We start from the raw sequence: 20526 nt of genomic DNA, 5'->3' as shown, positions 1-20526 counted from the left end.
CACAGCCTGTGATGTCACAAGGCAGGGATGCTTTACCCATTCAGAGACACACAGGGTTCTATTTCCCCCTGGTTCTGTTATACCACTGCCTGGTATTGATATATACACTGAGGGAGGAAGGGAAGAGAGTCCTTGTCTTCCTCTTGGCATGAGACTGAATGACTGGCATCCAGCGATTAAACGGTCTGTAAAACACAGCCGGGCCCGTTACCGGTTCACCTTCCTATTCGGTGGGTGACGGTCCAAGCTACTGCACCCAGTCACTGTTGTAGTTTAACGACTGCACGGCACTTTTATTACTAAACAACCAACCGTCTATTGACAACAGCCTACATTACCTGTCCCCCCCCCCCACAATATTAGAGTGGTAGGGGAGGAGGTACATGTCTAGTTTCCCTTATGGCTCTAATCTGATAGTGGGGAGGTAGATATCTAGTCTCCCTTATGGCTCTAATCTGATAGTGGGGAGGTAGATATCTAGTCTCCCTTATGGCTCTAATCTGATAGTGGGGAGGTAGATATCTAGTCTCCCTTATAGATCTAATCTGATAGTGGGGAGGTAGATGTCTAGTCTCCCTTATGGCTCTAATCTGATAGTGGGGAGGTAGATATCTAGTCTCCTTTATGGCTCTAATCTGATAGTAGGGAGGTAGATATCTAGTCTCCCTTAAGGCTCTAATCTGATAGTGGGGAGGTAGATATCTAGTCTCCCTTATGGCTCTAATCTGATAGTGAGGTGGTAGATATCTAGTCTCCTTTATAGATCTAATCTGATAGTGGGGAGGTAGATATCTAGTCTCCCTTATAGATCTAATCTGATAGTGGGGAGGTAGATGTCTAGTCTCCCTTATGGCTCTAATCTGATAGTGGGGAAGTAGATGTCTAGTCTCCCTTATGGCTCTAATCTGATAGTGGGGAGGTAGATATCTAGTCTCCCTTATAGATCTAATCTGATAGTGGGGAGGTAGATATCTAGTCTCCCTTATAGATCTAATCTGATAGTGGGGAGGTAGATATCTAGTCTCCCTTATAGATCTAATCTGATAGTGGGGAGGTAGATATCTAGTCTCCCTTATAGATCTAATCTGATAGTGGGGAGGTAGATATCTAGTTTCCCTTATAGATCTAATCTGATAGTGGGGAGGTAGATGTCTAGTCTCCCTTATGGCTCTAATCTGATAGTGGGGAGGTAGATGTCTAGTCTCCCTTATGGCTCTAATCTGATAGTGGTAGTGAGGTGGTAGATATCTAGTCTCCCTTACAGCTCTAATCTGATAGTGGGGAGGTAGATATCTAGTCTCCCTTATGGCTCTAATCTGATAGTGGGGAGGTAGATATCTAGTCTCCCTTATAGATCTAATCTGATAGTGGGGAGGTAGATGTCTAGTCTCCCTTATGGCTCAGATCACATGCCTACATAGTATACACTATAGACATGCATCATTCCCACAAACACCCAGCTCAGAGAGGCCCAGCTCAGAGAGGCCCAGCTCAGAGAGGGCCCAGCTCAGAGGGCCCAGCTCAGAGAGGGCCCAGCTCAGAGAGGGCCCAGCTCAGAGAGGGCCCAGCTCAGAGAGGGCCCAGCTCAGAGAGGCCCAGCTCAGAGAGGCCCAGCTCAGAGAGGCCCAGCTCAGAGAGGCCCAGCTCAGAGAGGCCCAGCTCAGAGAGGCCCAGCTCATGAGCTCCATCAACAGCAGATTCTCATTTAGAATGGAAAATTAATATGTTGTTGCATCAAATGTTTTGCATTGAATTGTATCGATTTTCCATCACACGCTTTTCCATCCCGAAAACGTAATAATATATTCAAACACACGCACACACTCTCTCTCCACCCCTGACCCATTAACCCCTGACCTATACGACATTGTTCTGTAGCCACGGTAACCAGCTATGTATTGACATTGTGTTGGTATTAACAGTTGATCATCAGCTCTGCAAATTAGTAGGTAGTGTCAGACACAACACACACAAACCCAGACACACACACACACACACAGACAACAGGAATGCGCACAGACACACACACACACACAAAACCCAGCAGGACGTACAGGTAACTACCAAATGATGGAGTTTCTCATGGAAGATGGTGTGAGTTCCAGACACTTGTAGAATCTATTGCAGCTGTTCTGACTGGTGGCGGCCCAACGCCCGATTAAGACACTTCATTTAGGTGTTTCCTTTATGTTGACAGTTACCTGTAGAGTGTCACACTCGAACAGAACAGACAGTCACTCGTGCCTGAGTGTGGGTGGGTAACACTGACACAACTAGTTCACATACACTGTCCTCCACCGGAGACCGGGGTTCACGTCCCAATCCAGGCTCTCATTTCCTTGCTGACTCTCCTCCCTACTGTCTCCCCTGTATATCTGTCTGACTCTCCTCCCTGCTCTGTCTCCCCTGTATATCTGTCTGACTCTCCTCCCTGCTCTGTCTCCCCTGTATATCTGTCTGACTCTCCTCCCTACTGTCTCCCCTGTATATCTGTCTGACTCTCCTCCATACTGTCTCCCCTGTATATCTGTCTGACTCTCCTCCCTACTGTCTCCCCTGTATATCTGTCTGACTCTCCTCCATACTGTCTCCCCTGTATATCTGTCTGACTCTCCTCCCTGCTCTGTCTCCCCTGTATATCTGTCTGACTCTCCTCCCTGCTCTGTCTCCCCTGTGTATCTGTCTGACTCTCCTCCCTACTGTCTCCCCTGTATATCTGTCTGACTCTCCTCCCTACGGTCTCCCCTGTATATCTGTCTGACTCTCCTCCCTGCTCTGCCTGAGTGTGGGTGGGTAACACTGACACAACTCTAGTTCACATACACTACATAAACTAAAGTATGTGTAACTAAAGTATGTGGACACCTTCTGGTCCACCCTTTGCTGCTATAACAGCCTCCACTCTTCTGGGAAGGCTTTCCACTAGATGTTGGAACTAGACGTCGACCGATTAATCGGAATGGACGATTAATCATAACAATCGGAAATCGGTATTTTTGGGGGCCAATTTCCGATTATTTTTTATAAAAAAAAAAAAATGTATTCTATTTTTCTACCTTTTATTTAACTAGGCAAGTCAGTTAAGAACACATTCTTATTTTCAATGACTGCCTAGGAACTGTGGGTTAACTGCCTTGTTCAGGGGCAGAACGACAGGTATGTACCTTGTCAGCTCAGGGGTTCCAATCTTGCAACCGCACAGTTAACTAGTCCAACGCTCTAACCATTGCACTCCACGAGTAGCCTGCCTGTTACGCCAATGCAGTAGAAGCCAAGGTAAATTGCTGGCTAGCATTAAACTTATCTTGCAAAAAACATTCAATCATAATCACTAGTTAGACCAAAGGCTCGTATTTCTGTGTGTTATGTTATAATTAAGTCTGATTTGATAGAGCAGTCTGACTGAGCAGCAGGCCCGTAATCATTCATTCAAACAGCAATTTAGTGCGTTTTGCCAGCAGCTCTTCGCAAGCACAGCGCTGTTTATGACATCAAGCCTATCAGCCTAATGGCTGGTGTACCAATGTGAAATGGCTAGCTAGTTAGCTGGGTGTGCGCTAATACTGTTTCAAACGTCACTTGCTTTTAGATTCGGAGTAGTTATTCCCCTTGCAGTGGCTTTTGTGGAGCGATGGGTAACGATGCTTCGAGTGTGGCTGTTGTCTCTGTGTTCCTGGTTCGAGCCCAGGTTGGGGCAAGGAGGGGGACGGAAGCTATACTGTTACACTGGCAAGGGTAGCCTAGTGGTTAGAGAGTTGGACTAGTAAAAGGGAAGGTTGCAAGTTCAAACCTCCGAGCTGACAAGGTACAAAATCTGTCGTTCTGCCCGTGAACAGGCAGTTAACCCACTGTTCCTAGGCCGTCATTAAAAATAAGAATTTGTTCTTAACTGACTTGCCTAGTTAAATAAAGGTAAAATAAAAAAATAAAAATAAGAACATCCAATAGTCAAAGGTATATGAAATACAAATGGTATAGAGAGAAATAGTCCTATAAATACTATATTAACTACAACCTAAAATCTCTTTGCTTGGAATATTGAAGTCTCATGTTAAAACGGGACTACCGCCCCGTAGCAGTCACTTCCGTCATCATGAAGTGCTTTGAGAGACTAGTCAAGGACCATATCACCTCCACCCTACCTGACACCCTAGACCCACTCCAATTTGCTTACCGCCCAAATAGGTCCACAGACGATGCAATCTCAACCACACTGCCCTAACCCATAGTACCCTCCAAACTCGTCCTCAAGCTCGAGACCCTGGGTCTCAACCCCGCCCTGTGCAACTGGGTACTGGACTTCCTGACGGGCCCGCCCCCAGGTGGTGAGGGTAGGTAACATCTCCACCCCGCTGATCCTCAACACTGGGGCCCCACAAGGGTGCGTTCTGATCCCTCTCCTGTACTCCCTGTTCACCCACGACTGCGTGGCCACGCACGCCTCCAACTCAAGCCTCAAGTTTGCGGACGACACTACAGTGGTAGGCTTGATTACCAACAGCGACGAGACGGCCTACAGGGAGGAGGTGAGGGCCCTCGGAGCGTGGTGTTAGGAAAATAACCTCACACTCAACGTCAACAAAACTAAGGAGATGATTGTGGACTTCAGGAAACAGCAGAGGGAGCACCCCCCTATCCACATCGATGGGACAGTAGTGGAGAGTGTAGTAAGTTTTAAGTTCCTCGGCGTACACATTACGGACAAACTGAATTGGTCCACCCACACAGACTGCGTCGTGAAGAAGGCGCAGTAGCGCCTCTTCAACCTCAGGAGGCTGAAGAAATTTGGCTTGTCATCAAAAGCACTCACAAACTTCTATCGAGAGCATCCTGTCGGGCTGTGTCACCGCCTGGTACGGCAACTGCTCCGCCCACAACCGTAAGGCTCTCCAGAGGGTAGTGAAGTCTGCATCACCGGGGGCAAACTACCTGCCCTCCAGGACACCTACACCACCCGATGTCACAGGAAGGCCATAAAGATCATCAAGGACAACAACCACCCGAGCCACTGCCTGTGCACCCCGCTATCATCCAGAAGGCGAGGTCAGTACAGGTGCATCAAAGCTGGGACCGAGAGACTGAAAAACAGCTTCTATCTCAAGGCCATCAGACTGTTAAACAGCCACCACTAACATTGAGTGGCTGCTGCCAACCACACTGACTCAACTCCAGCCACTTTAATAATGGGAATTGATGGAAATTGATGTAAAATATATCACTAGTCACTTTAAACAATGCTACTTAATATGTTTATAATACCCTACATTATTCATCTCATATGTGTATGTATATACTGTACTCTATATCATCTACTGCATCTTTATGTAATACATGTATCACTAGCCACTTTAAACTATGCCACTTTGTTTACATACCCTACATTACTCATCTCATATGTATATACTGTACTCGATACCATCTACTACATCTTGCCTATGCCGTTCTGTACCATCACTCATTCATATATCTTTATGTACATATTCTTTATCCCTTTACACTTGTGTGTATAAGGTAGTAGTTTTGGAATTGTTAGGTTAGATTACTCGTTGGTTATTACTGCATTGTCGGAACTAGAAGCACAAGCATTTCGCTACACTCGCATTAACATCTGCTAACCATGTGTATGTGACAAATAAATTTGATTTGATTTGATTTAAAAGGAACCAACAACTTTCATATGTTCTCATGTTCTGAGACGTTAGCTTCTTTACATGCCACTTATTACTTTCTTCTCCAACATTTTGTTTTTGCATTATTTAAACCAAATTGAACATGTTTCATTATTTATTTGAGGCTAAATTGATTTGATTTGTTTTATATTTAACCTGTTGCTCCTACCCTCTAATTTTTTTGAACATTTTGTTAAAAATCGCGCAACATTTCAGCGCCCTGCTACTCATGCCAGGAATATAGTACGTTCATATGGTTAGAATGTGTGGATAGGAAACCCTCGGACGTTTTTAAAACTGGTTAAATCACGACTGTGGCTATTACATAACGTGCGTTACATCGGAAAGCGCAGGAAAACCTGATCACAGAAAATGGAAATAAATATCCTTGCGCCACTTCAAGCAATTGTTAACAGTGAGCCGAATTAGATAAGACCGAGCATTCAACTCCCACAGCATCCCCATGTTGTCTAGAGTCTTGTGAATTGAATCCTCTTTGATTCTTGGTTGAACCGAAAGAGGGGCACCGCTTACCTCCGGTCTCCGCCCAGATCATTCCGGAAGAGCTCTCTCCTGAAATTTTTTCCAAGACGACAGCTAATGATATTTACATCGCCTACGGATGATTTTTATCGCTTATTAACATTTACTAATACCTAAAGTAGCATTACAAACGTATTTCGAAGTGTTTTGTGAAAGTTTATCGTCTACTTTTTGAATTTTAAAAAATGACGTTACGTTGTGAAATCGCTGTTTTTTTCGTTTATCACACAGTCTACATATAACGATATCTTGGCTTTATATGGCCCGATTTAATCGAAATAAAGACCCAATAGTGTTTATGGGACATCTAGGAGTGCCAACAAAGAAGATGGTGAAAGGTAATGACTGTTTTCTATTTTATTGTGCGGTTTGTGTAACGCCGAAATGCTAATTATTTTGTTTACGTCCCCTGCTGTGCTTTTGTGTTGTAGTGTATTGGTGCATGCTATCAGATAATAGCTTCTCATGCTGTCGCCGAAAAGCATTTTAAAAATCTGACTTGTTGCCTGGATTCACAACGAGTGTAGCTTTAATTTGATACCCTGCATGTGTATTTTAATGAACTTTTGAGTTTTAACTAATACTATTAGCATTTAGCGTAGCACATTTGCATTTCCAGAGCTCTAGTTGGGACGCAAGCGTCCCAACTAGAGGCAAGAGGTTAAGTTAAAGTGTTAATTCAGTATTGTTGTAATTGTCATTATTACAAATAAAAATAAATCGTATATATATATATATATATATATATATATATATATATATATATTGAGTATGAATTATAATTGTATCATATTTACACTGTTTGGAGTTAGGCGACCCGCCCAAGCATTTCAATGGCTGAAAAATCCTGTGTGTGTGCATGTGAAGGTGACTGTCACACACTCCTCAATCTCAATCCTCCTTCTCTTCACCCTTATCCTCCTCATCATCATCATCATGGCTCATATGTTTTGGGCATGACGGTCACACGGAGGAGGAACGGAACACAAGGACATTCTGAGAACATTCCACGGAACATGGACGTCGCTGATGCATTTATATTACTGAGTGTTCTGAGGGAGGAAGGCAATCTGTGCCTGGAGCATGGCCAGACTCATCACACAGACACACAGAGGGAGACTCAGGCTTTCAGCAGACACTTCCACAGACCTTGAGGAGTGTATGGCATGCCAAAATAATAGTTGTGATTTTACAGACACACACACCTCTGTGTGTTGGAGAAGCACAAAGGCGACAGAGGACAGAGAGACAGGACGGAGGCGAAATGGAAAAATGCCTTTGAAATGTACACCAGCGCCAGCCATGCCGGTCCAGATCTGGGCCGACTCAACAAGACCCGCCCGGCGCCACAGAACCCAACAAAGCCCAGAGCCAAAGCAAGATGCCCAATCAGCACAGCAGAGAGTGCGTCCCAAACAGCATCCTAGTCCATCAGGTCAGACGTAGTGCACTATATAGGGAAAAGGATATCGTTTGGAACACAGCCATAGACACACACTGACCATCCTGTCCCTCCGCTCCCTCCCCAGGACATTGGCTCTGTGTCCCACCCCCAAACAGAGGACTGTAATCCAGCCAACCAAGGGGGCTCCTCTCCCCTTACCGCCCAGCTCTCGCCTCTCCTTTTGACCCTCCCTGTCTCTCAACTGCCCCTCCTTACTCACTGTGTGTCCTCATCCCACCAGATGGCCCATGAACCCATGCTGCAATAGGAACCCAGCGATCCAGTAACCCTTTGCCTCTGAACCTTTGCCAGAGACCTCTATTCCATCTGATAGGGATAAGGGGGGGCTTATTCTCCTCGCTGAATAGAGTTATCAGGACGGAATTTCAATTGACACAATATGTACATACACTTTTCAATTGACATTGTTGACGGGACATAGGGTTTGGTTGACGTTCTCAAAGTAGTGTGAATGTCACAGTAACCACTAGCCAGGAGGAGAACCAGTGCAAACTATTCCACTTGGTAATATTAAAGGGAAATTTAACATTTTAAAAATGTAATCATCTCCAGCACCACCTCAACATGAGAAAATGACACTTCTCTATTTTGTTGTGAAATAGGTTTGATTTTGTTGGATTTTTATTTAACCTTTATTTAACTAAAGGTTAAGTCAGTTTAGAACAAATTCTTATTTACAAATGATGGCCTACCCCGGCCAAACCCAGACGACGCTGGGCCAATTGTGTACCGCCCTATGGGACTCCCAATCACAGCCGGATGTGATGCAGCCTAGATTCGAACCAGGGACTGCAGTGACACCTTTTGCACTGAGATGCAGTGCCTTAGACCGCTGCGCCACTCGGGAGAGAGGTTTCCAATAACATTAACCAATTAGTAGGCAATTAGTATGCAATGCCTATTCAAAATTGGTTAAAATCACACATTGCACACCGATGATGAATTCGAAACATCTTCCTCTATCTTTTTAACTACAAAACATAGAAAAGCACCATTTTCACATATGTTGATGTTGGGGGTGGTGCTGGAGATGAAGAATTTTGAAATGTTCCTTTAAACAAGTAACTCTTCCATATTACACTCTTGAAAAAAGCAACAATTCACAAGAATGTACAGACAATTAAAGGGTTTCAGAGCCTAAAATGTACTTTTTGTTCACCAGCCACTGTGGCAGGCAGATAAAAAGAAATCTGCAGACCACTAAGATTTTTTACCAGCCAAAATATTTTTGTGCCATAATTGCATTAAATAAAATGATAACCAAGTTTTATGTTTCTAAAACAAGAAAAGAAGTAAGAAGTAATGTGGTATATTGCTCAATTTCATAAACATTTTTGTGACTTGAGTCATATAACCAAAATGTTCAGCTACCCCTTTAAGGGCAGGAGGATACCGTGGTAACGGGGTTCACACGAGTCATGTCACGTGTGTGTGAGAGATTTGGGATCTGACTAGACAGCAGCGTTTCCCAAACTCGGTCCTCCGGGGACCACATTTTGGTTTCTGCCCTAACACCACACAGCTGATTCAAATTGTCAAAGCTTGATGATTAGTTGATTATTTGAATCAGCTGTGTAGTGCTATGGCAAAAAACTAAATGTGCACCCCTTGGGGTCCCGGGGACAGAGTTTAGAAAACAGGCTCTTCGCTATCAGTTGAAGCAGCAGATTCAAGCTAACTTTAAAAAACAACAAAGCTTGAACTAAACAATGTAAATAACACTTGGACAAAGTCTTACTTTGCTGACTTGGGTCATTTAGACAAACTTTTATGCCTGTGCCAGCGCCTCCAATCAGCAGCTATGAAACGAAACAGCAGAAATACGTTGAAAACGGATACTAAATCGCAACTCGCACAGATTACAGACTACATGCGCAGACCAGCTGGCCGGTGTGTTTACGGACATATTCAATCCCTCCCTATCGCAGTCTGCTGTCCCCTCATGCTTCAAGATGGCCACCATTGTTCCTGTACCCAAGAAGGCAAAGATAACTAAATGACTACTGCCCCATAGCACTCACTTATGTCATCATGAAGTGCTTTGAGAGAATAGTCAAGGATCATATCACCTCCACCTTACCGGCCACCCTAGACCCATGTCAGTTTGCATACCGCCCCATTAGGTCCACAGACGATGCAATCGCCAAAACACTGCCCTATCCCATCTGGTCAAGAGGAATACCTATGTAAGAATGCTGTTCATTGACTATAGTTTAGCATTCAACACCATAGTACTCTCCAAGCTCATCATGAAGCTGGAGTCCCTGGGTCCCAACCCTGACCTGTGCAATTGGGTCCTGGACTTTGATGGGCCGCCCCCAGGAGGTGAAGGTAGGAAACAAAGTCTCAACACTGGGGTCCCACAAGGGTGCGTGCTCAGTCCCCTCCTGTACTCCCTGTTCACCCATGAGTGCGTGGCCATGCATGCCTCAAACTCAATCATCAAGTTTGCAGACGACATAACAGCAGTGGGCTTGATGACCAACAACGATGAGACAGCCTACAGGGACGAGGTGATGTCACTCGGAGTGTAGTGTCAGAAAAATAACCTCACACTCAACGTCAACAAAACAAAGGAGATGATCGTGGACTTCAGGAAACAGCCGTGGGAGTACCCCCCTATTTCACATCGAAGGAACAGCAGTGGAGAAGGTGGAACGTTTTAAGTTCCTCGGTGTACACATCACAGACAAACTGAAATGGTCCACCCAAACAGACTGTGTGGTGAAGAAGGCGCAACAGCGAGGCTGCAGAAATGTGACTTGTCACCCAAAACCCTGACAAACTTTTACAAATGCACAATCGAGAGCATCCTGTCAGGGTGTATCACCGCCTGGTACGGCAACTGCACCGACCTCAACCGCAAGGCTCTCCAGAGGGTGGTGCGGTCTGGACAACGCATCACCGGGGGCAAACTACCTGCCTTCCAGGACACCTACACCACCCGATGTCACAGGAAGGGCATAAAGATCATCAAGGACAACAACCACCCGAGCCACTGCCTGTTCACACCGCTATCATCCAGAAGGCAAGGTCAGTACAGGTGCATCAAAGCTGGGACCGAGAGACTTAAAAACAGCTTCCATCTCAAGGTCATCAGACGGCCAAACATCAATCACTAACTCAGAGAGGCTGCTGCCTACATTGAGACCCAATCAACTGGCCACTTTAATAAATGGATCACTAGCCACTAGCCAAATGATGCCACTTTAATAAATGTCTACATATCCTACATTACTCATGTCATATGTATTTACTGTTCTATACCATCTATTGCATCTTGCCTATGCCGCACGGCCATCGCTCATCCATTATTTATATGTACATATTCTCATTCACCCCTTTAGATGTGTGTATTAGGTAGTTGGGAAATTGTTAGATTACTTGGTAGATAGTACTGCACGGTCAGAAATAGAAGCACAAGCATTTTGCTACACTCGCATTAACATCTGCAAACCATGTGTATGTGACCGATAAAATTTCATTTGATTCTCACACTTGACTTTTGACTCTGTTTATTCACAAATGCGAATGTTGTGCTCCCACTGTAGAGACACCCACAAATGTGGCTAGTGAAATAGACATTCTTACCCACCAATACCTAAATCTACCCGCAGTTGGCAGGTGGCAGGTTCTCATTTTATGCCCTGAAGGGTTTATAATCTAATATGTACACTTATTACATTTTAGCTTCAAAAAAATATCACGGTTACCGCTAGCTAAAGCTAACATGTCTTTATCAAGTAAAGTCAGCCTATCAAAATTGATTGATTACCCCTTTAATATTAATATAAAAGTACAGTAGGTCTACCTTACAACATACCAAAGTATTAGGTTCAGGCTACATCTTGTAAAAGAACATTGTCACTGTTAACGTGGGTAGGCTATAATTCACCAGGTGGTTTAAATGTTGAGCTGTTATATATGGAACCACCTAAAAATAAAATACATACTGTACACATAGATCATACATAGGTTGTTTTTCACTTGTAGCATTGTGTGGCAATTTCCATCTATCCATGTTGCAGAGATCAGCACAGCAGGGCCGTCGGCAAACATTTGGCCAGCTGGCTTTTCCCCCAAGTACTTTTGATTTGGTTTCACAAAAAAGATAGACACAAAAGTGTTGAAAAGAGGAATAAAGTATTGTTGTTTAGACTGATTAGCCTGATGATTTGTTTGACAGGATTGTGATATTTTCAACCACCCTAGGGCCAGGAGTTTTTTTACAATATGAAATGATTAGAAACAACTGGTCCCATATGAAACCATTACCTGGTTAGGTTGGCTTACCAGATGAGGAAAAACTCTGAGCCCCATCATAATAAACCCCCACTCCACCACCACTCTGGGACCTGTGGTGTCACCTCTGAAATCGCCAAACAATGTTACAAATGAAAAGAAAGTATATATTTGTATGATCTACCATCTCAATATGTTGACTTTCATATGTCAACCCTTTGAGATAGTGTCAACAGTTGTTTTTAGTTTTTTTAAATGTTGGTGCAAGGAACCGGTTTCCATAGTTTCCGTGACTAAGAGCAACAATCAGCTACTGCGACATTTTCAGGCTGTTACTGCAATTTAAGGTAAAACCTCAATAAAAAACAAGTCTCAACAATAAGGAAAATAGCTATATATATATATATTTCAGAAATATTGCTCTGCTATAACCATTTATACTGTAGAAGTGTTGAACACAACGAGACTGTTCACACTGCCCAGCGGGGGGCGACAGTTGGGCCCAACCTCGAGGTAGCGCTACAGATGGGATCATTTCAGAAGTTTACACAACAGTATTGTCTCTGGAGAACCTCTCGCAAATGTCCCAAATGCCAGTTTACAATTGTCTCATTCATCCCGCTCCTCTCCCCTGTAACTATTCCCCAGGTCGTTGCTGTAAATGAGAACATGTTCTCAGTCAATTTACCTGGTAAAATAACAAATAAATAAAATAAAAAAATATATGTTTTTTTAAAGACCTGGTGCAAATGGCCCATTCACACTGGAGCTCTCTATATTCAACCTGACCTGGTGCTACTGGCCCATTCACACTGGAGCTCTCTATATTCAACCTGACCTGATTCTACTGGCCCATTCACACTGGAGCTCTCTATATTCAACCTGACCTGATTCTACTGGCCCATTCACACTGGAGCTCTCTATATTCAACCTGACCTGGTTCTACTGGCCCATTCACACTGGAGCTCTCAATATTCAACCTTTTGGGGGGAGCAGGTACAGAAGACTACCCCCATCTAGCCACGACAGATGGTCCCTTTAGGACTTCGGGTCTCATTTTAAGAGGCTTTAATGTGGAAAGGGGAGAGGAATAAAATGCTTACTGATGACCCAGTCGGTGTGTGGAGATCAAATATTTCAATGCAGCAGGTATCTAGAATAGCTGGCCTTTCATGTATCACCATCCAAGAGCCCATTAAAACAGCTGGAGGAGGCCAGACGGGCTCCAGACTCAGTGCCCATCCATCCCCCTCTGCACCAACCCCTCACAGCAGGGGCACCTCCATAGCCAGGTGTACCCCTCATCCTCCCTCCCTCCACCCCAGGTGGGAGCCATAGGGGGTCCAGACTCAGTCCACCCCTAGCCCTCTCCCCACCACGGTACTCACAGCAGGGGCACCTCCACGACCAGGTGTACCAGGTTACACATCAGCTCCTCCAGCAAGTCCTCTCTCCCCGTGTCTGCAGAATGAGAGAGACAGAGGGAGAGGGAGAGAGAGACAGAAGTTTAGCCAATTACCTAGCCTGTCTCTGCTTTCAACCACCTTTCAATTAGACCAGCCAATAGCTACACTGACCCCCTACTTGACTACAAAGAGTACTGTGTGTCCATTTGGGTTCAATAGAAAAAGGTGGAGAGAGGAGACCCAAGCTCACCTCACAGGAAAACCTACGCACATGAGAAGACCCCAAGGCACAGTGGGGTGGCTCTGCTGGATGCATGGCCTTGATAGCTATTAAAATATACACTCAGTGGCCAGTTTATTAGGTATACCCATCTAGTACCGGGTCAGACCCCCTTTGCCACCAGAACAGCTTGATTTCTTCTGGTAACGGAAACGTTGCTCAATTGGTATCAAGGGAACTAACGTTCCCCACACCATTACACCACTGCCACCAGTCTGTACCATAGATACCAGGCAGGATGGGGCCATGGACCAGAGCCTAAAATTGACACCTGCGGGTAGATTTTGGCATTGGTGGATAAAAACATCTATTTCACCAGCCACATTGGCGTGTGGTCAGTGCTCCACAGTGCGAGCATTTCACTCTCATTTGTGAATACAAAGTCAAGAATGATCACATTTATAGTGACATAAATGCTTCAGTAGCTGTTTTCAAAGCATTTCTGGCATTTTGTTTCATAGCTGGTAAATAATCGCAAAGTCAAAGAACTACAAAGCCTAAATTGCCTATGCCTGGCTGGGGGGCTGTGCGCGCACGTGCGCGCGCTGTGCACAGGCTAAAAAGTTGGTCTAATTTACTTGAAACTAAAGTCTACCCATGTCATCCAAAAAAATGATAGTTGACTCATCTGTCCATATAAAAATTTTCCAAGAGTCTTGAAAAACTTGAGTCCACTTTTTGGACAAGACGGGTCTCATTGTGTCTGGTGAAAACCAAACACTGCATTCCACAGTAAAAACCTCAAAACGGTCAAGCATGGTGGTGGTGGTTTGGGGATGCTTTGATTCCTCAGAACCTGGATGACTTCCCTTTAAAGAAGGAAACATTAATTCTGTATCAGAGACTTCTACAGGAGAATGTCAGACCATCTGTCTGTGAGCTGAAGCTGAAGTGAAGCAAGACAATGATCCAAAACACACAATCAAGTCTACATTGAAATGGTTAAAAAACAACATGAGGTTTTGGGAATGGCCTAGTCAAAGTCCAGACCTAATCCCAACAGATGTTGTGGTAGGACTTAAAACGAGTAGTTCATGGTTGAAAACCCACAAATGTCACTGAGTTACAGCAGTTCTGCATGGAAGAGAGGGCCAACACTCCTCCACAGCGACGTGAGACTGATTAACAACTACAGGAAGAGTTTGGTTGGAGTCGTTGCAGCTAAAGGAGTCACAACCAGTTATTGACTATAAAGGGGGGAATTGTATGTTGCATAACTTTGTTTATTAAATAAATAAAATAAGTATATTTTGTTGTTGTTGTAAACGCAGGTTCCCTTTATCTAATATCAGGTTTTACTGAAGATCTGACAACATTCAGGAGAAAAAAACATATGAAAAATTGAGAGAATCAGAAGGGGGAAAAAAATACTTCACAGCACTGTACCACATTACTTCTTACTTGTAATACATTTGTTTTAGAAACATGACAAAGCATGCAAATCCTTTTTTTGTGTGTTATGTTGGTTTAATTTTTGCATAAAAAAATGTGTCTTGTAGATTTCTCTCATCTACCTGCCACAGTGGGAGGTGGACCAAAAAGTACCATTTCCACTCTGCCATCAGCATGACACAACAGGAACTGGGATTGGTCAGACCAGGCTTTGTTTTTCCACTCTGCCATCAGCATGACACAACAGGAACTGGGAATGGTCAGACCAGGCTTTGTTTTTCCACTCTGCCATCAGCATGACACAACAGGAACTGGGAATGGTCAGACCAGGCTTTGTTTTTCCACTCTGCCATCAGCATGACGCAACAGGAACTGGGAATGGTCAGACCAGGCTTTGTTTTTCCACTCTGCCATCAGCATGACACAACAGGAACTGGGAATGGTCAGACCAGGCTTTGTTTTTCCACTCTGCCATCAGCATGACACAACAGGAACTGGGAATGGTCAGACCAGGCTTTGTTTTTCCACTCCTCAATTGTCAAGTGTTGTTGATCGTTGACTGGAGCCACTTCTTACTGTTTTTAGCTGATAGGAGTGGAATCCAGAGTAGTCGTCTGCTGCCCATCTGTGACAAGGACCGGCGAGTTACGCGTTCCAGAGATGCCGTTCATGAGCTGTTACTTACCACGCACAAAGACGCTTAGGTCAATAGTTTTGCGCATTCTAGCGTTCAATCGAACAGTCACAATGCCTCGATGCCGGTCTGCCTGCTTTATACAGCAAGCCACGGCCAAGTGACTCACTGTTTGTAGGAGCGAACTATCTGTCAATGGGCTGGTGTACCTAATAAACTGAGGACTGAGTGTAAAGATGCTCTGAGTTATGGCAACAGAGACGAGAAGCGGGCGGTCTTGTAGATTGTTTCATCATGTCAAACGTAGGGGTGTCTGGATATATTAGGGATGTGCATCTTTCCCTTTCAAGACGACTTGATACGTACAGATGAGCTCCAATACAGGAACGATTAGTTTGAAACAATTTTAGTTTGATTAGAGAACAAATTAATGCGATACAATTCGATGCACCAACATTTATTGGAGAAAAACATTCATTTTCCATACTAAATTCAAATCTGCCACTGATGGACCTCATGAGCTGGGTCTGTCTGAGACAACTTTTTTTATTTCTTCTCTCTATGTGAATGAGTGTGTGCAATTGATGTGAGTAGGCCCTAAACTGAGCCATAATGGAGACTAATTACCAGATTTTTTTTGGGGGGGGGGGTGGTGATGTAGCCTATCTTTTTTGTTCCCCCACACTTTGGTTCGGAAATCACCATCACCAACTAATTTACTTGGCATTTTTGCAAATTGTATTTCAGCTAGTAATGTATCAATATTTATCTTTAGAAATTAGCTATGAAATATAGCCAATGAATATATAGCACAACTTTGGATTTCACCCGTCTCATAATTGAATGATTTTGACCGTTCTGGAGTGATTCTCTTCTCCTCTGTGATTGCTGTCCTCGTTATGAAATGATCATCTTTACCCTGGATAGTATATATTTTTTAAATGACCATATACACTGATTTTTTAAAGCAACACTTTCAAAACTATTGCGGATGGTGAACCTGAACAATCAAAATAAAAGCTATTGTCAGCCCCATTCAGCAGCTATAGTCAGATGAGCTATTGTCAGCCCCATTCAGCAGCTATAGTCAGATGAGATGTGTCTCCGGTAGATCACTTTCATTCTGGGAAAAATATATATTTTCAACAGCGTATAAATAACAATAACCTAGAAAATGACACAGGTTGTCACTTAACTAATAAAGCCTAATATCAAGCTAGCCATTTTAGCATTTGGAGTAGGCCGCCTACCTCACGTTAGACTGCGCGTGAAGCTGGGAACAGTGCACAGTTTGACCAGGCTACTGATATTACCTGGGGTTGTTCAGCATGCAAAATGACTTGTAGGTCAATGTTTGACACTGAAGGAGAGGACACATCAGTTGTGACAGAAGATTAGAGGTATTTTCGGAAGGTAGATAGAATGTAATATGAGAAAAAAAAATTGCGAACCGGTGATTTGTAACTTTTGAATTGATTTTCTGCCCGATGCATGCTACATTTGGATCGGTTTGGGATCCACGGACCGATGTACTTGTATCTTAAACATTTGAATCGGGGACCGATGCGTATCGGTGAATCGTTACATCCCCAGGATGTACAGTACCAGTCAAAAGTGGACACACCTACTCATTCAAGGTTTTTTCTTTATTTTTACTATTTTCTACATCGTAGAATAATAGTGAAGACATCAAAACTGTGAAATAACACATATGGAATCCTGTAGTAACCAAAAAAAGTGTTCAACAAATCTAAATGTATTAAATATTTGAGGTTCTTCAAAGTAGCCACCCTTTGCCTTGATGGCAGCATTGCACACTCTTAGCATTCTCTCAACCAGCTTCATGAGGTAGTCACCTGGAATGTATTTCACTTAACAGGTGTGCCTTAAAAATGTTAATTTGTGGAATTTCTTTCCTTCTTAAGCCAATCAGTTGTGTTGTGACAAGGGTTGGTATACAGAAGATAGCCCTATTTGGTAAAAGACCAAGTCCATATTATGGCAAGAACAGCTCAAATAAGCAAAGAGAAATGACAGTCCATCATTACTTTAAGACATGGTCAGTCAATGCAGAAAATGTCAAGAACTTTGAAAGTTTCTTCAAGTGCAGTTGCAAAAACCATCCAGCGCTTATGATGAAACTGGCTCTCATGAGGACCGCCACAGGAAACGAAGACCCAGTGATACCTCTGCTGCAGAGGATAAGTTCATTAAAAGTTACCAGCCTCAGAAATTGCAGCCCAAATAAATGCTTCACAGAGTTCAAGTTACAGACATCTCAACATCAACTGTTCAGAGGAGACTGTGTGAATCAGGCTTCATGGTCAAATTGCTGCAAAGAAACCACTACTAAAGGACACCAATAAGAAGAAGAGACTTGCTTGGCCCAAGAAACAGAAACAATGGACATTAGACCGGTGGAAATCTGTCCTTTGGTGTGATGGAGTGCTGCATCAGATGACCTGGCTTCAACAATCACCAACCTCAACCCAATTGAGATGGTTTGGGATGAGTTGGACCGCAGAGTGAAGTGAAGGAAAAGCATATGTGGGAACTCCTTCAAGACTGTTGGAAAAGCATTCCCAGTGAAGCTGGTTAAGAGAAAATCCAAGAGTGTGCAAAAATGTAATCTAGGAAAAGGGTGGCTACTTTTACGAATATAAAATATATTTTGATTTGTTTATTGTTTACTCCATGTGTAACTCTGTGTTGTTGTCTGTTCACACTGCTATGCTTTATCTTGACCAGGTCGCAGTTGTAAATGAGAACTTGTTCTCAACTAGCCTACCTGATTAAATAAAGGTGAAATAAATCAAAATAAAATAACACTTTTGGTTACTACATGTGTCATTTCATAGATTTGATGTCTTCACTATTATTCTACAATGTATAAAATAGTAAAAATAAAGAAAAACCCTTGAATGAGTAGGTGTGTCCAAACTTTTGACTGGAACTGTAGGTTTTGTTATCTTTACAGTTCACGTCCAATTGACCTTGTAATGGACACAAGTACCAACCACTTGTATGAAGCATACTATGCATATTCAATGTTACTCTCCGCATGTTCAATTTCCTGTGACTACTAGACTATTCTTTGTCTACACATTCATCAGTCTGTGCTAAAGAACAGCAACATAGACAGGCAACATAAATCACAAGCAGAAAAACAAAAACAACTGTCTCTGCTCTGTGTCAGATTTGGTCTCTGCATAACCCCTGGCAATACACCATTGGCATTTTCCTCTCCTTCCCTTCTATCCTCCCTCTTTTCTTTCCTTCTCACACGCTCCATTTTTTCCTCCCTCTGAGAGGAACGGAGAGAGAGAGAAACCAAGAAAGAGAGACACACACACAGTGGAGGGTGAAGACAGCCTGTTGGCACCATCTCCATCTCTGTCTGCAACAACTTCCAATTAAGCGTGTTTCCAGCCCTCCTCTCCTCTTCCCACGAACGTCTTCCTCTGCTCTCACTAACATCCTCCGTTCTTCTCACTAACACCCTCCTCCCTTCCCACTCTCTTTCTCCCCCCTCTCCTCTCTCTCTCTTCCCCCTCTCGCTGGTCCAGCCCAACCCTGGGAATGAGGGCTTAATGGAAAGCCCTTCGAGAGTGCAGATATTAACTCTGATGGGATGTGATGCCATTTTTCCACATTTCTCAACTCCTCTCTCTCCCCTCTCTCTGTGTGTGACAATGGAAGGGTTACCTACAGTACCCAGCTGCTGAAGACAATACCAGATGAGGAAATGGAGTGATGAATCATGGAAAATGGGGCTATAAACTGTGGCAGCTTCAGATTGTGTGTTTAAGAAATCATCGGTCTCTACACTCTCAGGTTGTATTTATGCCTCTGAAAATGTTTTCCATTTCATAGAACTCAGTAAAAAACACACGTGGCCATAATAACGGTTATTATGGCCATAATAACGGTTATTATGGCCATAATAAAAAGTGGCCATAATAAAGTGGCCATAATAACGGTTATTATGGCCATAATAAATTGGCCATAATAACCGCTAACGGTGCGCTAATAACGAATCCGCCCAGAGTGAAAATCTGAGGCCTACACCCGACCCTAACCCGCTAATATAGAAAATGCGCTGTAGGATACAGTCAGAGACGGCAGAACTATTTGACGACAGGGTCTGCAGGATTTATTTTGTCTGATCTAGATTATTTTCGGAGATTTTAGGTAGGCTATTGGAATATAATTAGATACATGTAGCTTCTCTTCTGTCATGATGTTGCCCTAGAAGACTAAATGAACCCTCGTTCACCAGAATATCATAAAATCCATGGAATGAAAAAGCTTCAATCTAGTTGACGTTATTAAATTAGGGGGCGGGGAGAAAATGCTATAACAATAACAGTTTGACGGGTTGTAAGGAAATATAAATCTGTGTAATACGAGCCAACAGGTTTCTGATTAGATTTCAGTTCAGCTTGGGTGCATATTTAATGTGGTTGAAGTACTATCAGTGTTTATGATGATAAATATAGCACCTCTACAGACGGTATCTAACTGACCATTCACATTCTGTCAAGATGCTGAAATAAATAAATCCTATTTCTCTACTCCTGTTCCCCAGTCAAAATGTAGCCTACGTTTGGTGTATCATTTTAGTGCAAGAAATGTTTAATTCTGCAGGAGTTAATGTTAAGGCAATGTGAGAGGTTATAGACCTACAGTCAGAGTCCAGATTTCAGTTTCCATTTTACCCATCTGAACAGTAGGCTACAGTTCCCTTGACCTGTCATTGGCCTATTTGAAGTCCGATCTTGTGACTGTTGAATTTGTACAGCGTCTCACAATCACCACACAACACTGTTATCATCCTCTTGTACCACTTCACCAAATCTTTCCCAAACATTACTTTCTGGTCCTCCCTTCTCTTT

At 43.4% G+C, this 20526-nt stretch overlaps 1 protein-coding gene across 5 annotated transcripts in view; it reads right to left on the bottom strand.

Annotated features, from left to right (window-relative positions):
- Positions 1–20526, bottom strand: part of dym (dymeclin) — a 231371-nt gene that overhangs the window by 196534 nt on the left and 14311 nt on the right. For all 5 annotated transcript variants that reach the window (XM_065007583.1, XM_065007580.1, XM_065007581.1 and 2 more), the window contains exon 6: positions 13308–13380. In XM_065007583.1, the coding sequence (XP_064863655.1) occupies positions 13308–13380 (73 nt within the window). The remainder of the gene's footprint in view (positions 1–13307; positions 13381–20526) is intronic.

Source organism: Oncorhynchus nerka, linkage group LG22 (assembly GCF_034236695.1).
Source record: "Oncorhynchus nerka isolate Pitt River linkage group LG22, Oner_Uvic_2.0, whole genome shotgun sequence".
NCBI lineage: Eukaryota > Metazoa > Chordata > Actinopteri > Salmoniformes > Salmonidae > Oncorhynchus > Oncorhynchus nerka.
This window is presented reverse-complemented; position numbering and strand designations above follow the sequence as displayed.